The sequence below is a fragment of the Gymnoscopelus braueri genome (genome assembly GCF_963280865.1).
Source record: "Gymnoscopelus braueri genome assembly, chromosome: 21".
Taxonomy (NCBI): domain Eukaryota; kingdom Metazoa; phylum Chordata; class Actinopteri; order Myctophiformes; family Myctophidae; genus Gymnoscopelus; species Gymnoscopelus braueri.
In genome coordinates this window covers 37,557,015-37,582,329 of record NC_137623.1, presented here as the reverse complement: position 1 = coordinate 37,582,329, position 25,315 = coordinate 37,557,015, and the positions used below count along the sequence as shown (strand labels likewise).

The 25,315-nt window shown below is 41.5% G+C and overlaps 1 protein-coding gene across 1 annotated transcript in view; it reads right to left on the bottom strand.

The window, feature by feature from the left end:
• Positions 1-3,362: 3,362 nt before the first annotated feature.
• The window catches only part of olfm3a (olfactomedin 3a), a gene marked incomplete at both ends in the record, with an annotated part of 34,157 nt that continues 12,204 nt past the window's right edge, over positions 3,363-25,315 (bottom strand). Inside the window, 5 exons of the mRNA XM_080417859.1 lie at positions 3,363-4,040; positions 4,415-4,521; positions 5,784-6,003; positions 8,527-8,682; positions 12,076-12,219. Coding sequence (XP_080273985.1) covers positions 3,363-4,040; positions 4,415-4,521; positions 5,784-6,003; positions 8,527-8,682; positions 12,076-12,219 — 1,305 coding nt within the window. The remainder of the gene's footprint in view (positions 4,041-4,414; positions 4,522-5,783; positions 6,004-8,526; positions 8,683-12,075; positions 12,220-25,315) is intronic.

The window sequence follows — 25,315 nt, the reverse complement described above, 5'->3', positions numbered from 1 at the left end:
GCGTCTACAAGCTCTACACGTGCGGCACGAAGCGACCCGTTTTGAGCTTGTAGATCTGCTACTTTTGCTTCTTTTGAATTTGAATCCTGGCAAAGCAACAGTTTTGGACTTAATGAGGTTTCCACCCAGACAGAGTCGATATGCTCCACCAAGCTCAACCAGCAGGATCTATCGTCGCTGTCGGGTAGAAACCTTGTATCTCCATATTTCAACTGTTTTTTTTATTTATTTTTATTAATGCACAGTGACACACAAAAGTAACAAAACAATAGCCGATCTACAAGCCCACATTACACAATTCGGCCTCCTGGTGGCGCTATAATAGGACAATGTTAAAAGGGTGGCATTTGTTCCTCAACGTAGTGCGAATGTGCGCGCAAAGGACAATTGGACACTGCGTTCATGATTTTGTTCAAAACAGGCCACTCCTGCAAACTTTAGATGTCAATCTTAGCCAATCTTATAGAGATCATGTGTGCTTTCCGTGAAATTTGGATAAAATCTGAAGGAGTAATATCAATTTTTTTTTATTTTACATAAGTTGGCCTCCTGGTGGCGCTATAAAGGCAGATGTGAAAAATGCAGGGCAAAGGTTTTTCCTTGGCTTCTAGGGAGTGCGCATACAAAGTTTTACACAGATCGGTGCAGTTATAGGTAAAAATACGAATCGGCCTGTTATAGCTCCACCATGAGGTTGATTTGAAAATTTTCAAGTGGCATTTCTTCCTCGGCCTGGTGGGAAATTGTACGCTGTGTTCATAATTTCAGGCATTTTGTTCAAAACAGAGCACTCCCGCAAACTTTGGAAGCCAATCAATCTTAGCCAATCAGGATGGACTATGACTATAGAAAATAATGTGTACCGATTTACGTGATGTTTGGAAAAAATCTGTAGGAGTGCTGTCAAAAATCGGGCTCCTGGTGGCGCTATAACAGGCCTATGTGAAGAATCTGGGGCAGAGGTTCTGCTCTGGCATCCAGGGAGTGTGTGTGCACAGTTTCGTTGCGATCAAGCCAACGGTGCAGGAGATTAGCTGTTCACAGACGGACACACACACGGACACTCGGACGGACAGGGTGCAAAACATAGTCTCGCCATGTCTTCGGCCTGGCGGAGACAATGAGAGGTTGTGATAAGAGGTCCCCAAGACCTCAAGGACATAAGCACGTTGACTCACTTGCCTTGCCTCGAACATTCAAGCTTCTGCAAATGTTTTTGCTTTTGTAAACTGACGTTTAGAATAGCACTGCATTTAAAATGTGACCTATTCACGTTTGTTGCTTTCCAACTAAGTAACCATTACACAGAGTAGTGGTAATTAGCGGTAACCTTCACAGACAGTATGCCAATTCTCCCAGTATTGGCCTCAAAAGAAGGACAAATTTGTTTTTCAATACAATTCCCCGTGGAATTCAACTGGCCTCAATCATGTCGTCTGGGTGGAAACCTCATATGTCCAAAACGTATTTTTCAGGGTTCAAATGAAAAAATAGCAAAAGTAGCAGATTGACAAGCTCAAAACGCGGCCCTTCGCCCCGTGTTTTGAGCTTGAGAATCTTCTACTTTTGATGCTTTTGTGTGACGCTGTAGTATGATCAAGTAGGGCGTTCATTTGCGAAAAATCTCAAGTTAGAATACGGAGATACGAGGTTTCTGCTCGACAGCGACGATTTGAAAAGTCATAGCCGGTCTCTCTCCACCATCATTAACAGTCTCTGGCAGTACAACACCCACCGGAGTGTCTGCCCCAGTCCAGCCTGTTGCACCTTGACAGCTGGCGAGCACGGATAAAGACACGCGTGTCCACGTACGGCTTGATCTATAGCGATCATATCTCTAAGGGGGGCGAGAGCCGTCCCCTCCAACCCGACCAGACAGACAGCCAGCTTGATAGCTACAGCCACGTGTGTGCAAGGGAGGAGGAGGAAGGGTGGTAAAAATCAATGCTAATCAGGTTCTCTGCTGGAGCTATCTCTGATTTAATACAGCCCCACTGATGTGAGGTGATGTTTTTTTGTTGGTTGAGGGGAGGGCGGAGGGAGGTGGAGAGAACAGACAGAGGTGGGGGTGGTGGGGACGGGTGGGCTCGTGCAGGGTGACACTTGTAGCCCGGAACCTTAGATGGGAAATCGATAAGGATGCATGATTGCAGGGGAGACTTTACTGCCCCCAACTCTCCCCCCGAACAGAGTGGGGCGGGAGGCTGGTAAATAAACCAGTCACATGGTCTTAGTGCTATGCTAAAAAAACAGACTGTGATTTACCGTTGAGCATGGGTTTCCGCATGACACGTGCGTTGTGGCATACATTAGATCTGTAGGTGCGTGTGATCTGAAACGGTGTCTGTGTGTGCGTATAGCCTACCTATTAAAAAAAGGCAGAACAAACTGTAATGCATTGAAAAGTCACCATCAGGCACCATAAACCAGGGGCTGACTTGTCCATAAAGATAGAGGCTGGGTGGGGAAAGGGGAGAACATTGAATCATTCTAGTACTTCCGTGTCTCATCTTGATTGAAATGCCAAAGCGTGCAGCCATCAAGTGAGCTTCACTTTGAGTGCATGAGCATTCTTATCTCGAGCACGCTGTCAGTGCGCGGCCATCATTCACTGGCATAATTTTTTCATCACTATTTGCATGTTTCCCGGATAACGGAAATGTCAAGATAAATCATGGATGAAACTGCTGTTTCAGTTTGGGACTATAGCTCAATTCACAGAACTTTTCTTTCAGATCAAAGCATGTGTCAATTGTCCAGGCCGTAAAAAAAAGAAACATACACAGGTACCCTCTTATGATATTGTTTTTATAAAAAATACAAATTTACTTCTCACACAGAGACATACATAATTGCGATGTTTTACAGGCCTGCATCTTTTAAAAGAATACCTATATTTCATAATAGCCTGACTTTACATTTTGTAGCAAATGTGCAATACATTTTCAATATTTAAATACTCTTCAGGGGACAAATACAAACACTGAGAAAAGAAATGCAACAGAAACATCGCCATATTATAGGAAATCACAGCAGACAAAATGTAAACAATCATGCAAAAGCTTATCAAGAGTCTTGGGCTGGTAGAACCAACACAAAGCAAATAAGGCATAGCAGTCTGATCAGCAGCAATGTAAAAAGTAAAATATAAAACAAAATAAGATAAAGTCTGGCGTGTTATTTTATGAATCGGTTGAGTCATTGGTGTCCATGCCCAACTAGCCAAGTATCCACATCAACGAATTACAAAATGCAATTTTGGTTAACGTAAAGGTACCATAGTCCACGAGAGGAAACAACGTCCTTGCATCACAAATTGCTAACGGTGCTTTTGTTATTTTTGTCTTAGTAATGCAAACATCTTAAGAGTCATCCTCTGTTTTTATGACGTGGAAGAGGGTGACATTGAATATCACCTGGTGGCCATTATTCCAGGCATACAGAGCCCTGTCCCTGGCGTTATAGTCGAGCATGGAGATATGAAAGTACTGGTTGTGGAACGGGATGTCTGTGTACTCGTAGGTCGAGGTCTTCGTGGAGTACGCGTAGTACACCTTTGCCCCCGACAGGTGGGAATTGGTGATGTAGAGAGTTCCGCAGATCATGAACGCCTCGCCGGCGTTCCGCTTGGAGTACTCCGTGTTCCACGTGTTCAGGACGTGCAGGGTGTCCGGGTCGATCTGCGAGAGGACGATGTTCCCCGCGTTCTGATTGGTCGCGTACACCACCCACATGCCGAGCTCGTCGGTCATGACGTCGATGTCGGAGAACCCGCCCCACGTGTACGGGTACATGTTGTGGAAGCCGGCGAACTCCAGGGCGCGCTGGGCGAGCACGTTGCCCATCTCGAAGCTGTACTTGACGATGATGTTGCTCTGGTACTTGTTGTAGTAAAGCGATCCGTTGTAGACGATGTGGTTGGTTCCCTCCCATTTGAACGGGAGACTGTAAGTTCGAGAGACCACCCCCGCCACAAAGTCGTCCATCGACTTGTACTCGCGCACGATCTTACTATTGGTATAGCTGTCCATATACCACACCTAGACCGGGGAAAGATAAAGATGACGGATAGTTAGAATTAGCGAGAGTCACGGGCCGATGAACATGCAAACCGATCACAAGCAAAACCTCTTCTAAAAAAAAAGGTCACCTTTTACATTTACCACTGTGAATATTATATGAACCACTGCACACATGTGGGCTATGATAAATCAGAAGACAAAATCACACTTGTGCGTGCGAACCAATCTATTACATTTCACCAGCTTAAAACTGCACACCGTGATATTATTCAGGGCATGCTTTGATTATTGTGATAAATCATCCCTAGTCTGAAAACAAGATGCAGACATTGTGCACCGCACATGACCCATGGAGAGCGCCCCCCCACACTCCTCCACTTCCCATAACTTACCCTATTGTTTCTCGTTGACGCTTGGGGGTCAGTCATCCATGCCCCGAATCGGGTTCCAGATGTCTTTATTGTAACCGGTCCAGTGATTTTCATTAATTTTCCACACGCTGTTAAATAAAAGAAATGCAGCAATAAGATGTGCTGTACCGTTCTCTTTTGTTTTTTTCCTTTCTTCCTCCACCCTAGATTTCTCAAGCCAATTTCATGCCTGTGCCACCAGAGAGTTTGTCCTCTGAGGCTCTGCGTACAAAAAGATACCAGAGGCAGTGAGCCTTTGTATCTGATGTGGAACAACGGAGGCACAAACTGCTGTTTGCACTGCGGCTGATGACAGCTGAGCTTTACTTATGGCTGGTGGTACATTATCATTTCCCCCTAATACGCTTGAGGCCGTCTATAAGTCTTTCTATCTAGAGGCGGTGCGGTATTTAGTGTCATAATACAATTAAAGAAGATTACGTCTTTAGCGCCTTAAGAAAAAAGATTATTCCACCACCGATAGTGTTAAATTGAAAATGAAATACGGGAAGCATTCTATACCCTCCCTATGGTATTTTCAATGGGTCGGCTACATTATGCATGCAATCTATTACAGCTCCCCTTATTTACTGGTGCAGTTGAACCCATTAGTACGGAAGTATATGCCTAGCAAGAAATTTGATTAAATTCAGTGTAGCCGTCAATATAATTTAGTGCAGCGTGCAAAGGCCCTTGCACTCTGGCTCTTTGACTGTCAGATGTATCACTGCACCAGTGTTGCCAGAGAGAAATAAGCAACCAGATCTATGAAAACAAGCCCAAAAGAAGCGACTAGGCGCCGGCTATTTGAAAATAGCCGATCTACACGTTCACAGCGCGTCGCAACGCGGTGCGCCGTGAGCTTGTAGATCTTCTATTTTACAAAAAACACGAAAAAAACAAAACAACCAGGTCTATGAAAACAAGCCCAAAAGAAGCGACTAGGCTGCGGCTATTTGAAAATAGCCGATCTACAAGCTCACAACGCGTCGCAATGCGTCGCGTTGTGAGCTTGTAGATCTGCTATTTTCCCCAAAGAATATATATATTTTGTAAACAATTTAACAACACAAATCTGGTAAGGGGGTCCTCGCACAAAATATTTTCAGATGGGTGTAGGGTCTAAGGACAAATGCATATTAAATTGGGGATCCTTGCCATGAAAATGTTTAAGAACCACTGGTTTATAAACAATAGGAAAAAAAAGCCCAAATAAGCAACTACACTTTAGAAACAAGCCCAACAAAAAATAACCCGCAACCCACCCACGACCAATATCTACAAGCGACTTTACAGAAAAAACAACAAGCCGAAAGTCGCTTATAATAAGCAGACATGGCAACGCACTCACTTAGCTTGCCCATGCAGCTGCGCAGCCTGTTGTCCAGTCGGAGGACCCGCTGGTAGAGGTCGTCGTAGTCGTAGGCCCCCAGCTCCTCCTGGATGCCCGTCAGCACCGCCGACAGGTTCCTGATCTCCTCCTTGAACTGGGAGATGATCACGGCGTCGGTCTTGTACTGTTCCAGCACCGGGATCAAAGGCTTCAGCTCATCCATCTTATCATTAAGCTCCTGGAGAGGTGGCGGTTGACAGGGGGGGTAGAAATGGCAAAAAAGAGTGAGAGAGTGGATTAGCAAGCAGAGAGGACTGGATATTACAGACACTTGGGATGTGTGCTTTGAAGAAATGGCGAGGGACAAAGTGGAAGTTTACATGGGTTCATATGTACCCAATAGGGTCCACATTTGACTGTGACAGATTCAGAAGATGTAAAAAAAAATCTCATGATGATATTTATAGCATTCTAGCAAAATGTTCCAGACAGTTCTTTTTTTTAATTTAGCATCTTGCATCAGAATAGAATAGAATAGAGGTTATTTAGTGCATAGGACATTTTGGAGCTCAGCTTCCAGGGTCAACATTTTAAAAGAAGACAGAAAGTACAGACAAGACAGAGATCAGAGATACTTTCTTGCTACTCCCATACCAGCTGTTCAATACAATTACACAGCAACAAGAATAGCATAAGTAACAGGTGGGTGGGGATAAACTGATGGGGTCTCTGAGTTTATACAGGAACCAAAAAGTTTTTCCAGGTGTTGAAGTTGATTGTCTTTGTATGAGAAATTTTAAAACTTAAAATGTTGGACAATTAAATACTTACAACTTTACTATTATCATCCCCACATACACACATAGCCATACACATACACAATACACAAAATAAAAATAGAAATTCAGAAACTATAATTACATTTCAAACAAGAGAATTTCATGAATTTTCAAAAGAAATCAAAGAAATACCATGAATTAAAAAGCTCACAACGTGTCGCAATTGTAGATCGGCTATTTTCACAAGTTTTGGCCAAAGGAAGACTTTCAAATTTCTCTTTTGGGTCTTGAGCTAAAACGTATGGGAACCACTGACATCAGGAACCAGGACAGGCCATGCCAGTACCGCGGGAAGTAGGGGTGCTGGGCGTGCTGCAGCACCCCCTGAAAATAATGTATGAAAAATAATAATAATAATAATAATAAATACATAAAATTATTAAAAACATTTTTGTTTGATGTTGGTCGTTATTTGGGGGGGGGGGGTTAGTGCAATATGTGTTCTGGAACCGAAGCAACCGAATTAAAGTAAAAAGAAAAAGGTTTAAAAAAACGGAAAATAACCGCAAATAACCGCACATTTTCGTGTGCGCTAGTCACGCACGTGCACGCGTGCATGTGCACGCATACAGCACCCGTACCCTAAAACATCTTCCCGCGGCTATGGGCCATGCATGGGCTCACCAAAATCAGTAGGGTTCATCCTTCGGAGAGCATGAATGTGCGCAACAAGTTTCATGGCAATCTGCCCATTACATTGTGAGATATTGTGTGAAAGTGGAACATTTTGGCCTAAGGGTTAAAGTCCTGGGTTCACCAAAATCTGTACAATCAGACAACATCCTTGCCTTCCTTTTTAGTGGGGCTAAAATATATAAAAGAGTTATGACTGTAAACTAGAAAGTGATGAAGTTATAGTTTGTAACACTTCCATATTATCTGAAGATGTGAACCAAGAGATTGTGAATCTAAAGGGGAAAAAAACAATAATTATGCATGGCTTGGGGCATATTGCATTTTGTTTCATTTAATTTGGTTATTTGACTCGTTGAACTGTATCAGACTTGTAATTGAGGAGTTGCAGTAATGTATCATGGGTGCAAACGCGGATTCTAAAGTATCTCATAGAATTAGCGCCCGAAGTTATCGCCAACCTGCCATAAAATGTAATTAGCAAATGTAAATTATTTATGCTGCAATAATCCTTGTTGGCAGGTTTAGTTAGCATCTGGCTCGGATACGACAATAAATAACGGGAAAACATCCTAGGAAATAAAGCCAGACTTTTAGAGCAGGCTCTGTAGCAGTTTTCTGGATCAGGGGCCGCTTGAAAATCCCGAAAGTGCTCGCGGCCCACCCATCTGACCATGGGTAGTACAGTAAGTAAAAGTATCAATACTGCAAGAACTGTAGAAATACTCTGTCACAAGTAAAAGTCCGGAATTCAAAATGTACTTGAGTAAAAGTACAAAAGTATTGGTATTAAAATTTACTTAAAGTACCAAAAGTAGAAAGTACTCATTATGCAGAATGTCCCATTTCACAAAGTTTTCTAATATAAAATGCATAAAAATCTTTTCAAAATAGCAGATCTACAAGCTCACAATGCGTCGCATCGCAACGCATTGTGAGCTTGTAGATGGGCTATTTTCAAATGGCCGAATAGGGCTGAAGTTGTTTTCTAATAATAATCAAAATCTAGTAACTACATAGATTTAGACATAGATAAACACACTAAAGTTTTCAAATAATTGTAGTGGAGTAGAAGTACAATATTTGCCTCTGAGATGTAGTGGAGTAGAAGTAAAAGTACTGAAAATTGGAAATACTCCAGTAAAGTAAAAATTCCTCAAAATTGTACTTACAGTAAGTACAGTACTTGAGTACATGTACTTAGTTACTTTACACCACTGCATAGGAGGCATAACTATACTTCACGGACAAAACAGTGTAGTTAGTATTAAGATCGGCTATTATGGTACCTGGAAGTTTCTAGCCATGGTGGTTTTCCTGTCGTCCTCGATCTGTCTGAACTTGGTCCTCAAGCCCTTCATCTGGTTCTCCATCTTGATGACGTACTGGAAGTCCCTCTGAGTGCGCAGATTCAGCACCTCGATGGACTGGGACATGTTCTGGACCTGCAATGGAGTACTTGATGAATAGAAGCCAGCATGTCTTTTATGGAAGCATGTTGCACAGCGAAAATAGCCGATCTACAAGCTCTCAATGCGTCGCTCTGCAAAAAAAAATTCCGTCTTTTTTATCTTTTGAAATGCTATGTATATATTTTAAAATGTAGGAAACAAAAAAAGGGGATATTTACTAGCAAGCCATACAAATTTGGCCACGACCCAAACATGGGTCCCGAACGCACTGTTTGGGAAACAAAAAGTGCTCTGTTTTGAGTCTGTGGTATTAGGCCACAGACTCAAATGTCCTATCTCTGGGACTCCAATCCACACTGTAAAATCCTAACTCAGAGAATGTTCAAATGAAAGACCCGTAACTCCTCAAGTACCCCCTGGGGGTCCCAGGGCCCCACTTTGAGAGCCACTACTGTACAGTACACCCTTCAACCAGCACGTTGCACTGCACTCAACATCATCATCAGCATAATTATGTAGATATGAGGGCTCTTCCAAGAGGGACAGAAGAGGCTCTTGTCATTTTCTTATACTGCATGAAATGCCTCACATTTTCATGTAGATTACAAGGACACACTTGAAGCTTAAATGCATATTACCATACATTTAAACCACATAATTCCCAAATACTCAGGACACTGGGTGCCTATTTGTTCATCCACTTGAGTTATCAAACGTGCTGCTGTACAACGAGTTCCCACACTCGAAAATCCTTAATTAACGATTAACAACTATCCATAGAGAACGAGTCCAGGAATGCACGTATTCTCACATTGTTTGAGAGATGATCAACAGCTGAGTAATTAATCAGGAGTGCAGGTATTTAAAACTGCTGCTGGCAATTAAATTCCTCACAGATATGTTCCCTGGGGAGAGCCTCCAGGCTTGATGAGCTAAGAATGATGGTTCTAACTGTTGTGCACTGAGCGGTGGTGGACAGAGTACGCAGTGCTTGAGGCAAAGTACTGTATATAGATTCTCACGGTCAATTGTTACACAATTACAAGCGAAAGTTGCTCCATCAAATTTGCACTTGGGTTATAGTACTATAGTACTCACTTTTAAAATATACGTATTTTTGTATTAATTTAATTTAATGTTGTCCAATCTGTATGGTAGAGTATGTTAATACAATATAACTTATACAATTGGGGTGGTTGTATTTTGTCTGCTCTTCTATTGAGACATTTAGATCAGGTCAAAGGTCATGTCTCACCTAGACACATGGGATCTGACACAAATTTTGACCTGATGGATAAGATTCAACTTATCCCCTGAGCAAGCAGGCAGGCTTTATTAGCTCAATGGTAAAAAAAAATGTCAGCTCTTGCGCAGGAAACCAGGTTCAAATCTGGGGTAGAAGAGGAGAGTTACTTAGTGCAGCTTTAAGTATTCAAAAGAACAAATGACAAAGTATGATCTTTTTTAATATCAATGCATTGCTGCACTAAAATGTTGACATTTCCACCCAAAAATGAAATATTTCCCATACATTTTCAAGAATAGTGAAAATAGCAGATCCCATCTTTGAAATTTAGTGGAGCGAAAGTCATAGGCATCCAAAAATACAAATACTCAAGTAAAGGTACTAGGCATATGTAACAAGGATACTGAACTGAAGTTTGGCACTTTGCTATTTGAAGTTACGCTATATATTTGAAGTCAAATCAGTTCGGGCAGCACGCTCAGCCCTTATAGCAGTGGCACTTTGGCAAGCTTAAGATTAAAGCCGCGAGCTTGCTCCGAGGGTTGCAGTAAAATCTTATTTTTCTGTGCAGTCTGAGGCCCTGGATCAGCCTGGAGAAGCCCTGGGCAGGACAAAGTTAGTAGACATGGATGAGACTCTTAAGCCATTCAATCTGGGAACGCATCTGTGTCATTTTTAGCATTTTAGCTACAACCATTATTTTATACTTTGGCTATAAAAAAATTGCAGATATACAAGCTCATAGCGCGGCACCAAGTCTTTACATCTTTGAATACATACTGTATATATATTCTTTAAATACATACATATATTTTTAAACAACATTTTTAACTCAAATCTTTGCTTCTGGGGGTCCCTGGAACAACATATTTTGATGGGGATCGGCAGCCAAAATATAATTTTGAGGGTCCTTGACAAGAACAAGTTTCTTGTCAAGGACCCTTGACTGATATAGCAACAATTTTTTTTTCAGAAAACAGATTTTTAAGACAAATGAACAAATGACAAATGTTTCAAAGATGTGCATAAAGTGTCACGATTTTTCCAAAAATAGCAGATCTACAAGTTGCCGCGCTATGAGCTCGTAGATCTGCTATTTTTGGATAGCAAAAATAAATCTAAAATGACACAGATGCCTTCCCGGATTGAATGGGTTAAGCCTGGCCAGCTCTACTGGAGCTAAAAATCTCAGAGCCAGTTCACGGTCTGCAGTCTGCAGTAATATAGCGTATAGTATAGTGTTAGGAAAGTGCTCTCTAGCGCTGCAGCCAGGGTTAATTAAAGGTCCTGAGATCTTGAGCATCTGAGATTTGATTAAAAAAAAGGAGGTGACAAAGGTGCCAGTACATTGGGGTGTTAAAGGTCAAACGATTCCTGGAGAGAACAATAAAGCTACTGGAGGTGTCTTCAATCCCATCTGGAGTGGTGGTGTCTGTGGGTGTGTGGGTGTGTGGGTGTGTGGGTGTGTGTGTGTGTGTGTGTGTGCGTGAGCGAACAAGTGAGCGAATGAATGAAAGAATGAATGAATGAGTGAATTTTTCTTTCTGTGTTTTGCCTTGAGACCCATCCCGACCCTTACTAGATCATAAGACACCAAAAACACAAATAAAAAGTTAAAAGCTGCAGGATCTCATTAGCGCATTGCGTCATCATCATCGCATCATCAGCATCATCAGCATCACATCATTGCACAAAGAAAATATTGAAATAATAATGTTTGTAACACAAGAACCACAATAAATATGTCATGTCTTCTTTGTTCACCTATCCGATATCAATATAAATATATCCATATTTTGATTAGGTGTGCTGTGTCATGCTCGTTTGAGCACGGGTAGATAGCGATTTCAAACAGCTTCGTCGGAACTACCTGTTGTATAATAGTAGTATGATCAAGTAGGGTGTTAATTTACGAGAAAACACAAAAAGTCACATAAGATAAGAGGTTTCTGCCCGACAGCAACGATATAAAAGGAGAATAAAATTGAAATTCACAATTTAATTTATTCCATTTAATTAAAAACTTCTTCCTTTATAACGTGTGTGCGTTTGCGTGTGCGTGCGTGCGTGTGTGCGCGTGTGTGCGTGTGTGTGTGTGTGTGTGTGCGTGTGCGTGTGTGTGCGTGGCTTGCATGTGTGTGTGCGTGTGTGTGTGCGTGCGCGCGCGCGTGTGTCTGTACCTTTTCCAGTAGTTGTCGGAGCTGCCTGCTCTTGGCATCCCTGGAGCACAGGCTCTGTTCGGGCGCCACCACCGTGCAGATACAGCGCCCATCGGCATCCTGGGCCGAGCTGTACACCTGCCAGCCCTCTTTAGGGCCGATGGTCTGAAAACACACACACACACACACACACACACACACACACACACACACACACACACACACACACACACACACACACACACACACACACACACACACACAAAGTGTCCCTGAGCAAGACACTTAACCCTGAACATATCCTCCTTGTGCACTGGATGCAGCATGTGGTAGCTTTTTGTAATAAAGACACTTGCTGAAGGTCCAGCGGCACCGAAATGTCTGTCCAATTTGAATAAAAGAGGTTGCTGAGCAAGAGCAGTGTGCAGGACTTTTTGTGCATGAGAATATTTTTTCATGTTTGCTTCAGTTTTCACTGTCCAACGCAGTGGTTCTCAAACCTTTTCATTTGAAGGTCTCCCCTTAACTCTGACAGTATACAAATGGAACCAAATGGACCCGTTAGGGTCCATTTGGTTCCATTTGTATACTGTCAGAGTTACAGACTTGTAAGGGTCAATTTAGAACCCCTAAAAGGAACCCAGAGAGTCACTAGAACCCACTTTGAGAACCACTGGTCCAACGCACCTGCATCCAAAAGAAGTGGATGTGCGAATACTTCCTGTACATAGCTTTTTGTAATAGAAATACACATATTGTACAGTGTATGTGTGTGTGTGTGTGTGTGTGTGTGTGTGTGTATACAGAGCACCAGAGCGCTTTGATCAAACTGGAGGATAATATGGCTGCTTTGTCTCTTTAACCATTTGTATTGATTTTTTTTAGCATACAACTCTGTAGTAATTATCATGTGTAAATAAAATGAATACACACAGGCTGCCTTGATATTTCTGTAAATACCAGGCCTCATGTGAGTGTCCCACTTCTAAATGCCAGACTGAGTCATTTAAGCCCACAACCTATAATTCCGAATGACATTTTTGCAGAAAAACACAGAATGTAACAGGCATAGACAATAAAAATGCGAGGAAAGACAGGTGGGCAGGGAAAACAGTGGCTGAAGAACAAGAGCACAAAACATTGAAAGAGAAATTACAGCTTACAGAAGGAGAGAGACAGAGAGAGACAGAGAGTATGACTGACTATGTACAGACTCAGTGACCACCACCTGGCAGTAGAAACAGACACAAACAGAACTGGCTGCCCTAGAGAAGACAGACTGTGTTCACTCTGCTCTCAAGGGAAGGTGTAGACAGAGCTACACTTCCTGTTACTATGTGACAAATATAAACATTAGAGTAAAAAAAATCAATTTAAGTCCCTCTGCAACAACCACATCAAGTCTGAGTTTTGACACAACCCATTAAGACCTGAAGCCGATTCTAGAAATGTCTTCTAAATCCCAACAGTATTCTGAAATCAGTGGTTTCTATATCAGTGGTGCTCAAAATATTTTGTTCCAGGGACCTCCAGAAGCAAAGATTTGAGTTAAAATGTTCGCTTTAAAAGAATATATATATTCAAAGATTTGCACACATGTTCACGATTTTTCATAAATAGCAGATCTACAACCTCGTAGCGCGGCACTCGGTGCCGCGCTATGAGCTTGTATATCTGCTATTTTTGAATAGCCAAAGTGTAAAATAATGCTTTTTAGCTCAAATAAAGAAATTACACAGATGCGTTCCCAGGTCTTAACTCTTTCAGTGCCAAGAGTATTTTCATAAAGTACTCCCAAACTGCCAGGAATTTGCGTTTCTTTAAATTTTAAAATGTTGTAATTTTTCATTCAAATAAATGATCTGATTGGGGTTTTAAACCCATAATACAGTTCTACCAGTAGAGAGCAACAAATCGACACATTGATGATCTCGCTGGCTCACTCGCCCCCTCCCAAACAGGCTCACGTCATATCCGGTCAGAACCGGATGTTGACATTTTCGATAATCGTTGATCGGGCTAAATTACGATGCAATACACGACTACGATGACTGATCGTCACCCAGACCAAAGAGAGTAGACGTGGACCTCTCCGTTCGCTTTTTATACCGTGTGAAAAACCGTGACTTTCCCTATTCTGGCCGAAAATCACCGGAGAAAAACAATGTGACCCGGAAATGATTTTTTTTTTTTTACATCCGGCTCCGGGTGAGTCTGATGTAGTCAGGAAGCGAAAGTGATCATGAAAAATATACAGAATAGCGCGACCACAGTCAAAAGTAAAAACTCGTGATTTCTCGTGCTGGCACTGAGGGTACTCGGGAAAAACTCGGGATATGTCGGGGCGTGGCACTGAGAGAGTTAATGGGAGAGAGTTAATGGGTTAAATTAATAAAATATGACAATTAATTAAATTATCTCAAACACAAATCACGATATTGTCTCTGTCAGGTGGAAATCTCATTATGACATTAGAGCATCACGCTTCCCTAAAATTAAAGAAAAATATAAAGAATTTGAATCCACCATTAATAAGTCATCACTTCAATGTGTTCTAGGAGAACAGTCTAAATGCACTTTCTTTGTTGCTGCACAATATGTGTGGAGTTGTCATCAACTGAGGGACAGCCAGTGGACAGAAGAGCCAAGCACATCCGGCTAAACAAAGTCACTAACTGCTGCATATCACTGTTATCATTGTCTCATCACTTGTTTTCATTATTACTATATTGCTTGTTATTCATTATTGTTAGGATGTATGTTATTCACTTGTTGGCTCTCTATATGCAATGTTATGACTTGTTTTTTGTTATGGCATGATATTTTATCATGCCAATAAAGCATTTTGAATTTGATTGATTGATTGAATATTTCATTAGGCAAAAAAATTAAAACAGCACAGTTACATTTAGGATACTTTGTCTAACAGGTGAACATGAGGAAGATGAGGAACATGAGGATTGAGGAACATGAGGAAGAGTGAGTGAGATACAGATAGAGGGAGAGATGCACAGAAGGACATTCAAAGACAGACGGTAAGCAATTGAGAAAGAGGCGGAGGGATTGGTAATGATGAAACTCATGTGCCAAAGAGAAAAATAAGGGGGAACAAATTCGCAGACGTTCGTGGATGTCTGAGTGTGTGCAAGCTGCTCCTCCATGCACGTGTTGCCACCGGGGCATGTGCAAGTAGCCTACCAGAGTGCACACGCCATGCATTGCGAGAACCATTTTCCCGGTCCTCACAAGAGAAATGGTTGTTTTAAATGGTTGGGTTAAAAAGACTTGGGGAGTTTTTATGAAAACATTCAGGCTGGGTTAGGTTTAGGGCTTAGGGGTTGCAGTTATGCCTGATCTATAGATGGGTTTCCGCGCGACATCATCACAGAGCAGAGTGTGCAATCTGCGCATGCGGGAGGTAGAACGACCCGGAAGTGCCATTCACTCTATTGTTATTTTCGGGATTTAGATAGGCATAATGCTGCTATTATAGGCATAATAGGCATAATGCTGCTATTATAGGCATAATAGGCATAATGCTGCTATTATATACAGACAGATCCAACTTCCGACAAATCATTTTTATTGAGTAAAGAAGATATTACAAACTGCATCATTTAATCTACTTTCATTAAACCCGGTGAAGACCATTTATTTTATCAATGTACAATGGCCAGAGCTGCTGCGGGTAATAGCGCCCTCTACAGGCTCTTCCCTCCACTGCGCGCGCATCATCCTCTCATGTTTACAAACGGGAAACCCATCTATACCTAGCAGTTTAATATTTTCTGTGAAAATTTGGCTTTTGACTGAGTTATTTAACCCATTGAGACCTAGAACGCATCTGTGTAATTTTTTGATTTGAGCTAAAAAGTATTATTTCGTACTTTGACTATTCAAAAATAGCTCATAGCGTGGCACCGAGTGCCACGCTATGAGCTTGTAGATCTGCTATTTTAGAAAAATAGTGAAAATGTGCAAATCTTTGAATATATATATTCTTTTAAAGCGAACATTTTGTATTCAAATCTTTGCTTCTGGGGGTCCCTGGAACTAAATGTTTTGAGATGGGGGGTCGGCGGCCAAATACATATCATTTTGTGTGTGTGTGTGTGTGTGTGTGTGTGTGTGTGTGTGTGTGTGTGTGTGTGTGTGTGTGTGTGTGTGTGTGTGTGTGTGTGTGTGTGTGTGCGCGCACTAGCCTGGTAAACCCCCCTCAATGGAAATGAGATTTCCGGAGGGAGGGGGGTTTACCAGGCTATGTGTGCACCCCAGCCACAGATGCCTGTATAAAGACCACGTCTAGCCTGGTCTGCTGAGGATAGCTTGAGCTATAGTCTAGTAGTGGATGGTGTTTTGTGAGGATGATGAATGACTAGACGTTGGCATGTATCTCTATGAACCCTCCAGTGGTGGAAAAAGTACTATTTTTTAAATCTAAGTAAAAGTATCAATACTGCAATGGAAAAATACTCTGTTACTCTGTCAAAAATTCACTTGAGTAAATAAATATATATTTAAAGTACCAAAAATAATATGCTCAATATGCAGAATGTCCCATTTCACAAGTTTTAAAAATGTCTAAAATGTCTAAAAAATATTTTGAAAATAGCAGAGAAGCGGAAACTCCTCATCTCTTTTACAGTAGCTCGGAGAGAAAGAGAGGGCTGCTGGGAAATGGCTATGAATATGCCTGAGCAAGACTCAGTCAGTACTATCACTCTCCAAAGGAACACGTTTGAAATGGAAGGTGCAAGAAAAAAAAGTTTCCAAATACTGCATTTAAGAAAAAAGGGGAAAGAAGTGAGCATTGGAGTTTGGAGCAAATGTCTTTTTTTTTTTCATTGAAGGAAAGTGTGCAAAAGTCTCCATTCCAGATACTAATACGGTACTTCACTGTGGAAATAGTTCAGTTTACAATCTCACAGAGGTGGAAGAGGTACTCAGAGATATTTTTTTTACTTAAGTAAAAGTAGCAGTACCACAATGTAAAAATACTCTGTGACATGTAAAAGTAAAAGTAAATGTACTTCAACCACTGCCTCATTATTTATGAATGCTGAGGCTTTGTTGGATTACAGAATGTGCCCGACACTGTGTACTGCCCTCCAGCAAGGGTGCATTAAACATGAATGGATCTGCCTCTGTTAATTATGGGTGGCTGCTTGTATAACATGCATTGTGTCTTTCATGCTCGCAGGTCCTTATAGGAATATTTCGCAAATTATCACTATGAAAGACATCACCTATATTTCAGCAGTCCTCATCAATGTGGGGAGACAAATATCGTTGCTGTCGGTCAGAAATCTCCATATTCTAACATTTTGTGTTTATTTGTTAATTTATGGCCTATTTGATCATACTACAGCGTCAAAAGTAGCAGATCTGCAAGCTCACATCGTGCCGCGACAGGTTTTGAGCTTGTCAATCTGCTACTTTTGCTATTTTTGAATTTGAATCCTGAAAAGTCACAGTTTTGGACAGGTTTCCACCCGACAGAGACGACATATAAAGAAGATGTCGCGTTTCAAAAACACGGATTCAAGTTTTACTATGAATAAATCACTATAGCCTTTAGATGAATCACAATATCTCCTAACACGTTGCAATTAGAACAAGTTAACAACTGAGGAATGAACAGATGGTGAACCAAATTAGTTTGTCCAAATTGTAAGGGTGATAAAAAAGGTGTCAAGAATGAATGTTTTGGGCAATAATTTGTTCTATATAATTTAATGCTGTTAATGAGAGCCATCATGCCAATGAAATGTTCCTGAAACATGACCAAACTACAATACTTTGCACGTGTTGCTTACACCGTCACGTACATCCATATAACTCCATCAGCCATATACAAACCATTAAAACAATAGTAAAATATGGGGGTTACCATTGGGGTTTCTATTAGGGTTAGGTGTTGCAGATTAAAGAACTTTTTCATAGATTTCATATAGCTTCATAGACTTTCATCAGTGTTACGTAATTAGTGTTTGTTTGTTTGTTTGTTTGAAAATACTCATTAACCTGAATCCAACATATTTATAGAGAAGACAATTAACCACTTATACCCTCAATACTTAGTAAACTTGAAACAGAAAATGCATTTTCAGAGCTCTCTCCTGATTGACTTACATTTTGTCACCTACCTGAAAATGTACTATATTTTACTAAAGAGCTGGAGAGAATCCTGTGACCGAACAAACACTCTGTAGCAATGATTACTATCAGAATGTAGTACTTTAACCTTTAAAAATCACTTACTCTACCTTTAATGTAAAAAATAATGAATCATAATAAAACAAATATTCCTATTTCACAAAGATTTGGAGATCCCCCTGTAGTAACTCTGAGGACACCCGAGGGGTCCCGGACCCCCCGTTGAAGACCCCTAGCACATGACATTGGTTACAGTTTGCAAGAGGTTTTGTTGAGGTTCTGTTTCATCTTTAGCAGAATATCTTCATAAATGGTCAGCCACCGACACTCCGAGAAGCAATAATCAGCCCAACACATTTACATAGAGTTGTTTCTGCTGTAGGCTATATACCTTCATGCTGCATGGATCTAGTTTGGAGCTGGGCTGGCCCGCCATGTCTTAATCTATTCTCTTGCGGCAGCCTTAACCCATTAAGACCTGAGGCTGATTCTAAAAATGTCTTCTAAATCCTAACAGGTTTCTGAAAAACTTATGTTGCTATATCAGTGGTGCTCAAACTTTTTCATGCGGACCCCCACAATAATATATATTTGGTCGCCGACCATCATTTCAAAATATTTAGTTCCAGGGACCTCCAGAAACAAAGATTTGAGTAAAAAAAATCTGCTTTAAAAAAATATATATATATTTGCTCAAATCTTCACGATTATTTAAAAAGAATCACACCCAGTGTGAAGTGAGCGGTGCTATTTATGAGTTATTAATTTCATCATGCATCTTGGTAGCCATTCACAGCACGTCCTGCGAAGTGACGTGCTTACATTTTTTACATTATTATTAATTTCATCATGTGTCTTGCTAGCCAATCACAGCACATCCTGCAAAGCTTAGCCTATGGGCGGGTTTTCCACAGCAAAAGAAAAATTTTCACGACGGAAAGAAAAACTTTCACCACGGATGGGTCCTAATTTAAACCCTCTTATAGGCAGAGGTGGGACAAAGTCCCTATGTTGCAAGTCCAAGTCGAGTCTCAAGTCTTTGCTCTCAAGTCCCGAGTCAAGTCCAAGTCAACACAGCCAAGTCCCAAGTCAAGTCCAAGTTCTCAGCTTTTTGTTTCGAGTCCCACACAAGTCCTTAGCATTTTGGTTCGAGTCCCACACAAGTCCTAACCTTTTGTTTCAAGTCCCAAACAAGTCCTAACCTTTTGTTTCGAGTCCCACACAAGTCCTAACCTTTTGTTTCAAGTCCCAAACAAGTCAAAATGTTAATTCAAGATATGTAAAGATTTACATAAATCATGAGCATTTTTCACAATTTGCATTTGTTTTAAAACAAGGTTTCTTCCAGGCCAACAGAACGCAGATACTGTACTTTTAATTTCCTCCTTGAGGACAGGGTTTAAAAGGGCCCTTTTTAATGAATATAATGTAATTTTGTACAATCTGTATGGTAGAGTATGTTACTACAATATAACTTATACAATCAGGGTGGTTGTATTTTGTCTCCCTGCTCTTCTATTGAGACATTTAGATAATGTCAAAGGCCATGTCTCACCTAGACACAGGATCTGACACAAATTCAGTGTATCCTCTGATCAAGCAGGCAGGCTCTATTATCACAATGGTGAAATTTGGTGCAATTGCACTGGAAACCGCGTTCAAATCCGGGGTAGAAGAGGAAATGTATATAGCGCTGAAGTGGTCAATGTATGTTTTGTATTAATAACCAAAATCTACAAAGTAACTGGTACCTAAAGTTTTCAAATAATTGTAGTGGAGTAAAAGTAGGCTAATATCTGCCTCTGATATGTATGTAGTTGAGTAGAAGTAGGTAGCTGATATATTGCACTTTTACCTTAGCGCTAGGTATACTCTTGGTTGCTTGTTTTTGCAGAAAATGCACTTAGGACTTCTGGTGATTAGTAGTTTCGTTCCCTACCTATGTTGAATGCACTTACTGTAAGTCGCTTTGGATAAAAGCGTCTGCTAAATGACTGTAATGTAGAAGTAAAGTACTGAAAATTGCAAATACTTCAGTAAAGTAAAAAATAAGTCAAAATTGTACTTAAGTAAAGTACTTGAGTAAATGTACTTAGTTACTTTCCACCACTGGTTATACTGTAGTTTGCTCTTAGCACGCCGTAATGTTAATGTGAAGTATAGGTCTTGCCTTGCATACTGCTTTTCTCGTCTTGTCTTCCACCTTGTAATCTTTAAAACCGAAAGCTATAACTGCTGGAGTTGACATTTTATTCCACCTGGCTTCAGTTCCTTCCAGCAGCGACGGCAGGAGTGAAGCCGGTGTGTTGTTTGTTTGGTAACGTGCAATATGTGGGCCAGTGTTGCCAAGTATCGGGAGAGAAACAAGCGAACCGACTTCCAAAAACAAGCCAAAAACAAGCCAAAGTTTGTCCAAAAGTTAGGGTAAATAAGCAGCTTTGGCAACAATATACTAGGTGTCACTGACGGCCGGGATTTCTGACTAATAACATTATAGTTGATGCACACTTTTTAAACATTTTTGGCTTGCTTAACACATTAACCGCCAAGAACGTAGTCCTACGGTCCGTTAAATCCAACTGTTAAGCGCCGAGACCGTAGCCTACGGTCCACGGTCTTTTCGCGCTATTCACTTCCGGGTTCACTTTCGGAATTTTTTTTATCCACTTCCGTTTCCGGTTTGATGACCGGAAATAGAATTATTTGGGATCCGGTTTTGACGATCACGCCCGCTCCCATTCTACAGACGAAACTGAAACTCAATTCTCTTCCTGTAGTTTTTTCTCCTCGCATTTCACTGTTTAACGTAATCCGCTCTAACTACAACATGGATGCCCCGTTTGACACGCGATCTTCACTGGGAGATACAGGGAGATCTCGCGGATGTAAACAGACCGTGTAGAGCTCAATCTTAAGGATTTTAACAAGATCTATGGCGACATGAAAAAAACAAAAAAACAACTGTGGTATCTGAAAACCACAGACTTAAAGGTTTCTATTGCTTTTGTAGTTGCCAACAACGCCATATTGCAGATAAGTTTGTTGTCCCAGAGATGAGAATGAATGGTTGTAGAATGAAGGAGTCATCACTAGTTAGTGAGGTTTCGTTGCTTCCATTTATTGCATAAGTACAAACAGCTTCCTATGGGGACCCTGAGGTCCCCACCACACCACACAACAGCCTGCCGGCTGCTGAGTCACACCCTAAGATGCATTTCGGTACAGTTTATATAACAGAGAGATCTAGAGAAGGTACATGTGGGTGTGTGAGCTTCAAAGGTGAGCCCCCCCACCCGGCACAAACAATAGATCACCCTTCGAGCCCCCTGATTCAATTTGCACCTGTATGAAGCAGGAAAGGGGAAGGAGACAGATGCATAGACCGTCGTCATGTCGTCCCGATGTCCCGCCGCACGTTCTTTCGACGCCTGGCTCAGTATCCCTGGAGACTTGCGCCTCCAAAAAAACAAACCAACGCGACTGCCGACTTCACGCCATAATGTGGTATCTGAAAACCACAGACTTAAAGGTTTCTATTGCTTTTGTAGTTGCCAACAACGCCATATTGCAGATAAGTTTGTTGTCCCAGAGATGAGAATGAATGGTTGTAGAATGAAGGAGTCATCACTAGTTAGTGAGGTTTCGTTGCTTCCATTTATTGCATAAGTACAAACAGCTTCCTATGGGGACCCTGAGGTCCCCACCACACCACACAACAGCCTGCCGGCTGCTGAGTCACACCCTAAGATGCATTTCGGTACAGTTTATATAACAGAGAGATCTAGAGAAGGTACATGTGGGTGTGTGAGCTTCAAAGGTGAGCCCCCCCACCCGGCACAAACAATAGATCACCCTTCGAGCCCCCTGATTCAATTTGCACCTGTATGAAGCAGGAAAGGGGAAGGAGACAGATGCATAGACCTCTGTCTCCCAGCTAAACAACAAAGAGAATGTTTAATTGTAACCCCCAACCAGCTCAGACCAAAAGGCACCTCTGAATACACTCTTGTGTCTGACAGTAGGCTACCTGTAGACTTATGAAGATAAATAATACTAACAAATATGTATGTTATGTTATCAAATATACTACACAACAAAAACACCTTGGCACTGGTGAGTACATTATGAGATTAACCTCTGGCGGTCGATGTGTTAAGTGACTTGAAAGTGACTTGAAAAGACTTGAATTTTCAAGTCAAGAGGGCTCAAGTCAAGTCAAGTCTCAAGTCTTTAGCGTTCAAGTCAAGTCAAGTCTCAAGTCTTTGGCATTCAAGTCCCAAGCAAGTCCAAGTCTATTTTTGATTTGGTCAAGCAAGTCTAAAGTCATCAAAATCGGGACTTCAAGTCAAGTCGAGTCTCGAGTCTCGAGTCCAAGTCCCCACCTCTGCTTATAGGAGCGGTTGCACCGCTCAAAAATAGCAGATCTACAAGCTCATTACGCAGCACAAAATCAGTGCCACGCTAAGAGCTTGTATATCTGCTATTTTTGAATAGCCAAAGCATAAAATATGGCTAATTTTGTTTAAATGACACAGACGCTTTCTCGGTTTTAATGGCTTCAAATGCCACCAATTCTATTTGCTGAGCTGCTCCACTATGATGAGGCTGGCCAGCTGAGAGAGAGAACTTTCCAGGACAGATCCCAGTGTGCATGCTGTTCAAAATTAAAAAAGTTTGACGGGCCATAGCATCAACCAATTATAAATACAGCCTAGTGTGGTAAGCAATGTGAAAGAAAAGAAAACGACTCGCACACAACAGCAGCATGAGTTGTTGGAGCCAAGGGCATCTCTGTGAAGCCAAATAACGGGTTTAATTTGAAGTGGCAAGAGTTCTTTTGTCACTCACTGTAAGTGGAACACATGGAATTGGAACTGTAAAGAGGCGAGTCTTGATTAAATGCCATTTCCCTCCTGGACATTCCCTAGAGTCCTCACAGTGCTCAACAAAACAACGAGCAGGAAGATGAATCCTGAGTGTGTGTACTTAACTCTCAAGTTAAAATAACAGTCAGCGTTGCCAGATTTCGCGAGAGAAATAAGCAACTAGTTCTATGAAAACAAGCACAAAAGAAGCGACTATTAGGCCACATGAGCATCGGATATTTGAAAATTGCCGATCTACAAGCTCACAACGCGTCGCATCGCGATGCGTTGTGAGCTTGTAGATCGGCAATTTTCAAAATAATCTTTGAATAAAAGTGAAACATCTTAACAACACAAGTCTGGTACAGGGGTCACAAAATACTTTTAGATGGGGAGGGGGGGGGGGGGTCCGTGGACAAATACATTGGGGTCCTTGACATGAAAACTTAAACAACATTAGGAAGCAAGCCCAAAATCAGCAAACACTAAAGAAACAAGCCCCAAAAAAAAACGCAACCCGCAACTACCAATATTTACAAGCGACTTTACAGAAAAACTATCCCAAAGTCGCTTCTAATAAGCGGACATGGCAACACTGATAACAATCCTGACTTAGAAGATGACTATGGTCTATCCCTGAAATTCCCAGAGACATCAAAGACTGACGTTGGCTTTTCTAGCATGTGCTTCTATGGTTCATCTCTCCCTTCTGACATTTACACAGTCATCTGTGTACTTTATGGAGTCAAGGGCAACAGTTATGTATTCACAGCTTCTATAAACGGCTTAGCCTTTGCATTGGTTCTGCTTGTGTCATTATAAGCCTAGTGCATCAGCAGGCAGTAAGCAAACACCAAGCCACCTTGTGTCAGCTTAGTAAAGCTCGGCCAGAAAGCTAAAATTGGCAAAAGAATATTATGTATTTCATAGCAACTCATCAAAAAATGGCCTTGTACAATATCTATAAAGTTTGAAATAAATCCATTTACCATAAGTGCTGCCAGGCACGCACAACTTGTTTTTTTTTGCCTACTCGAAGAAAGGGACCTAAACAGATGATTTATATGGGTTCATCAATCAAAACTGTCCAAACTAAAAAGCTACGAGGGGATTGGAGGCGAAGCAATGTGGAATGCGCATGTCAGGGCTGTAACTGATGATCAGTCTCCTTTAAACGAGTTAATATCTTCTGCTCTAATGGCAGGGGAAGATGAACTGGTGTCTATGCGCCCATCTCTGTAACTGGATTGATACAGACATCTCAGGCAGCATGCCATGACGAATGGCAACATCCCAAAGGCACAAAGCAACAACAATGGCAGGGACGGCAACAATGGCAAAACGCGGATGGACAACAACTGAGCAGATCCATTAAAATGCAATGAGAGTTTGACGAGCGAATATCTTACAAAGATGGAAAGGGAAAAGAAGAAAGAGAGAGGGGGGGGGGGGGGTTCATGCCCCTGCTTCTGATATCTTCTCCTTTGGGCCATTGTCATTAATTTTTATCGCCGGTATATGTTTTATCCTGGCTTCTGGTCAGACTTAATCAAATACATGTTCTTTTGGGAAATGTAGACTGATATGTTTATTATCTAATTCAAAATGTTTCAATTATTCTATTTAAAAATGGTGATAATAGCAGATCTACAAGCTCACAATGCATCAGGAGCTTGTACAGCAGATCACGTTGTGCTCTTGCAGATCCGCTATTTGTCATACAAATTAGTATATATAGGGCTTAAGTGGTTAAGAAAATTGAACCCTGGAGATTGATAGAGATTGCATATCAGGGGTGGACTGGCCATTTGGCGTACCGGGCAAATGCCCGGTGGGCCGCGGGCCAGTGGGCCGCTGGGCCACCCAAAAAAATAAAAAATAAAAAAAAAAAAGTTTTTTTTTTTTTTTTTTTTTTTTTTTTTAAATAAAATATTTTTGCTCCCGTTTTAGGATTATTACGGTCATTTCAGGGTCGTGTGGCCCAATTATTAGTTACGTTAATGTTTGGGCTGGGATGCTTTCCAGCAGGGGCCTCAGTGCGGCTGCAGAGTTCATGTGCAGGGCTGGGCTGAAACAACCCCCCCCCCCCCCCCCCCCCCCCCCGTTGACAAAACGGTCCGGGGGGTGGTGGGCCGGTCCGGACCAAAATGCCAGGGCTGAATTTTGGTCCCAGTCCGGCCCTGTTGCATATTGTTCTATCCCTCAAATGTGACTGTGATGAAGATTGCATATTGTATCTC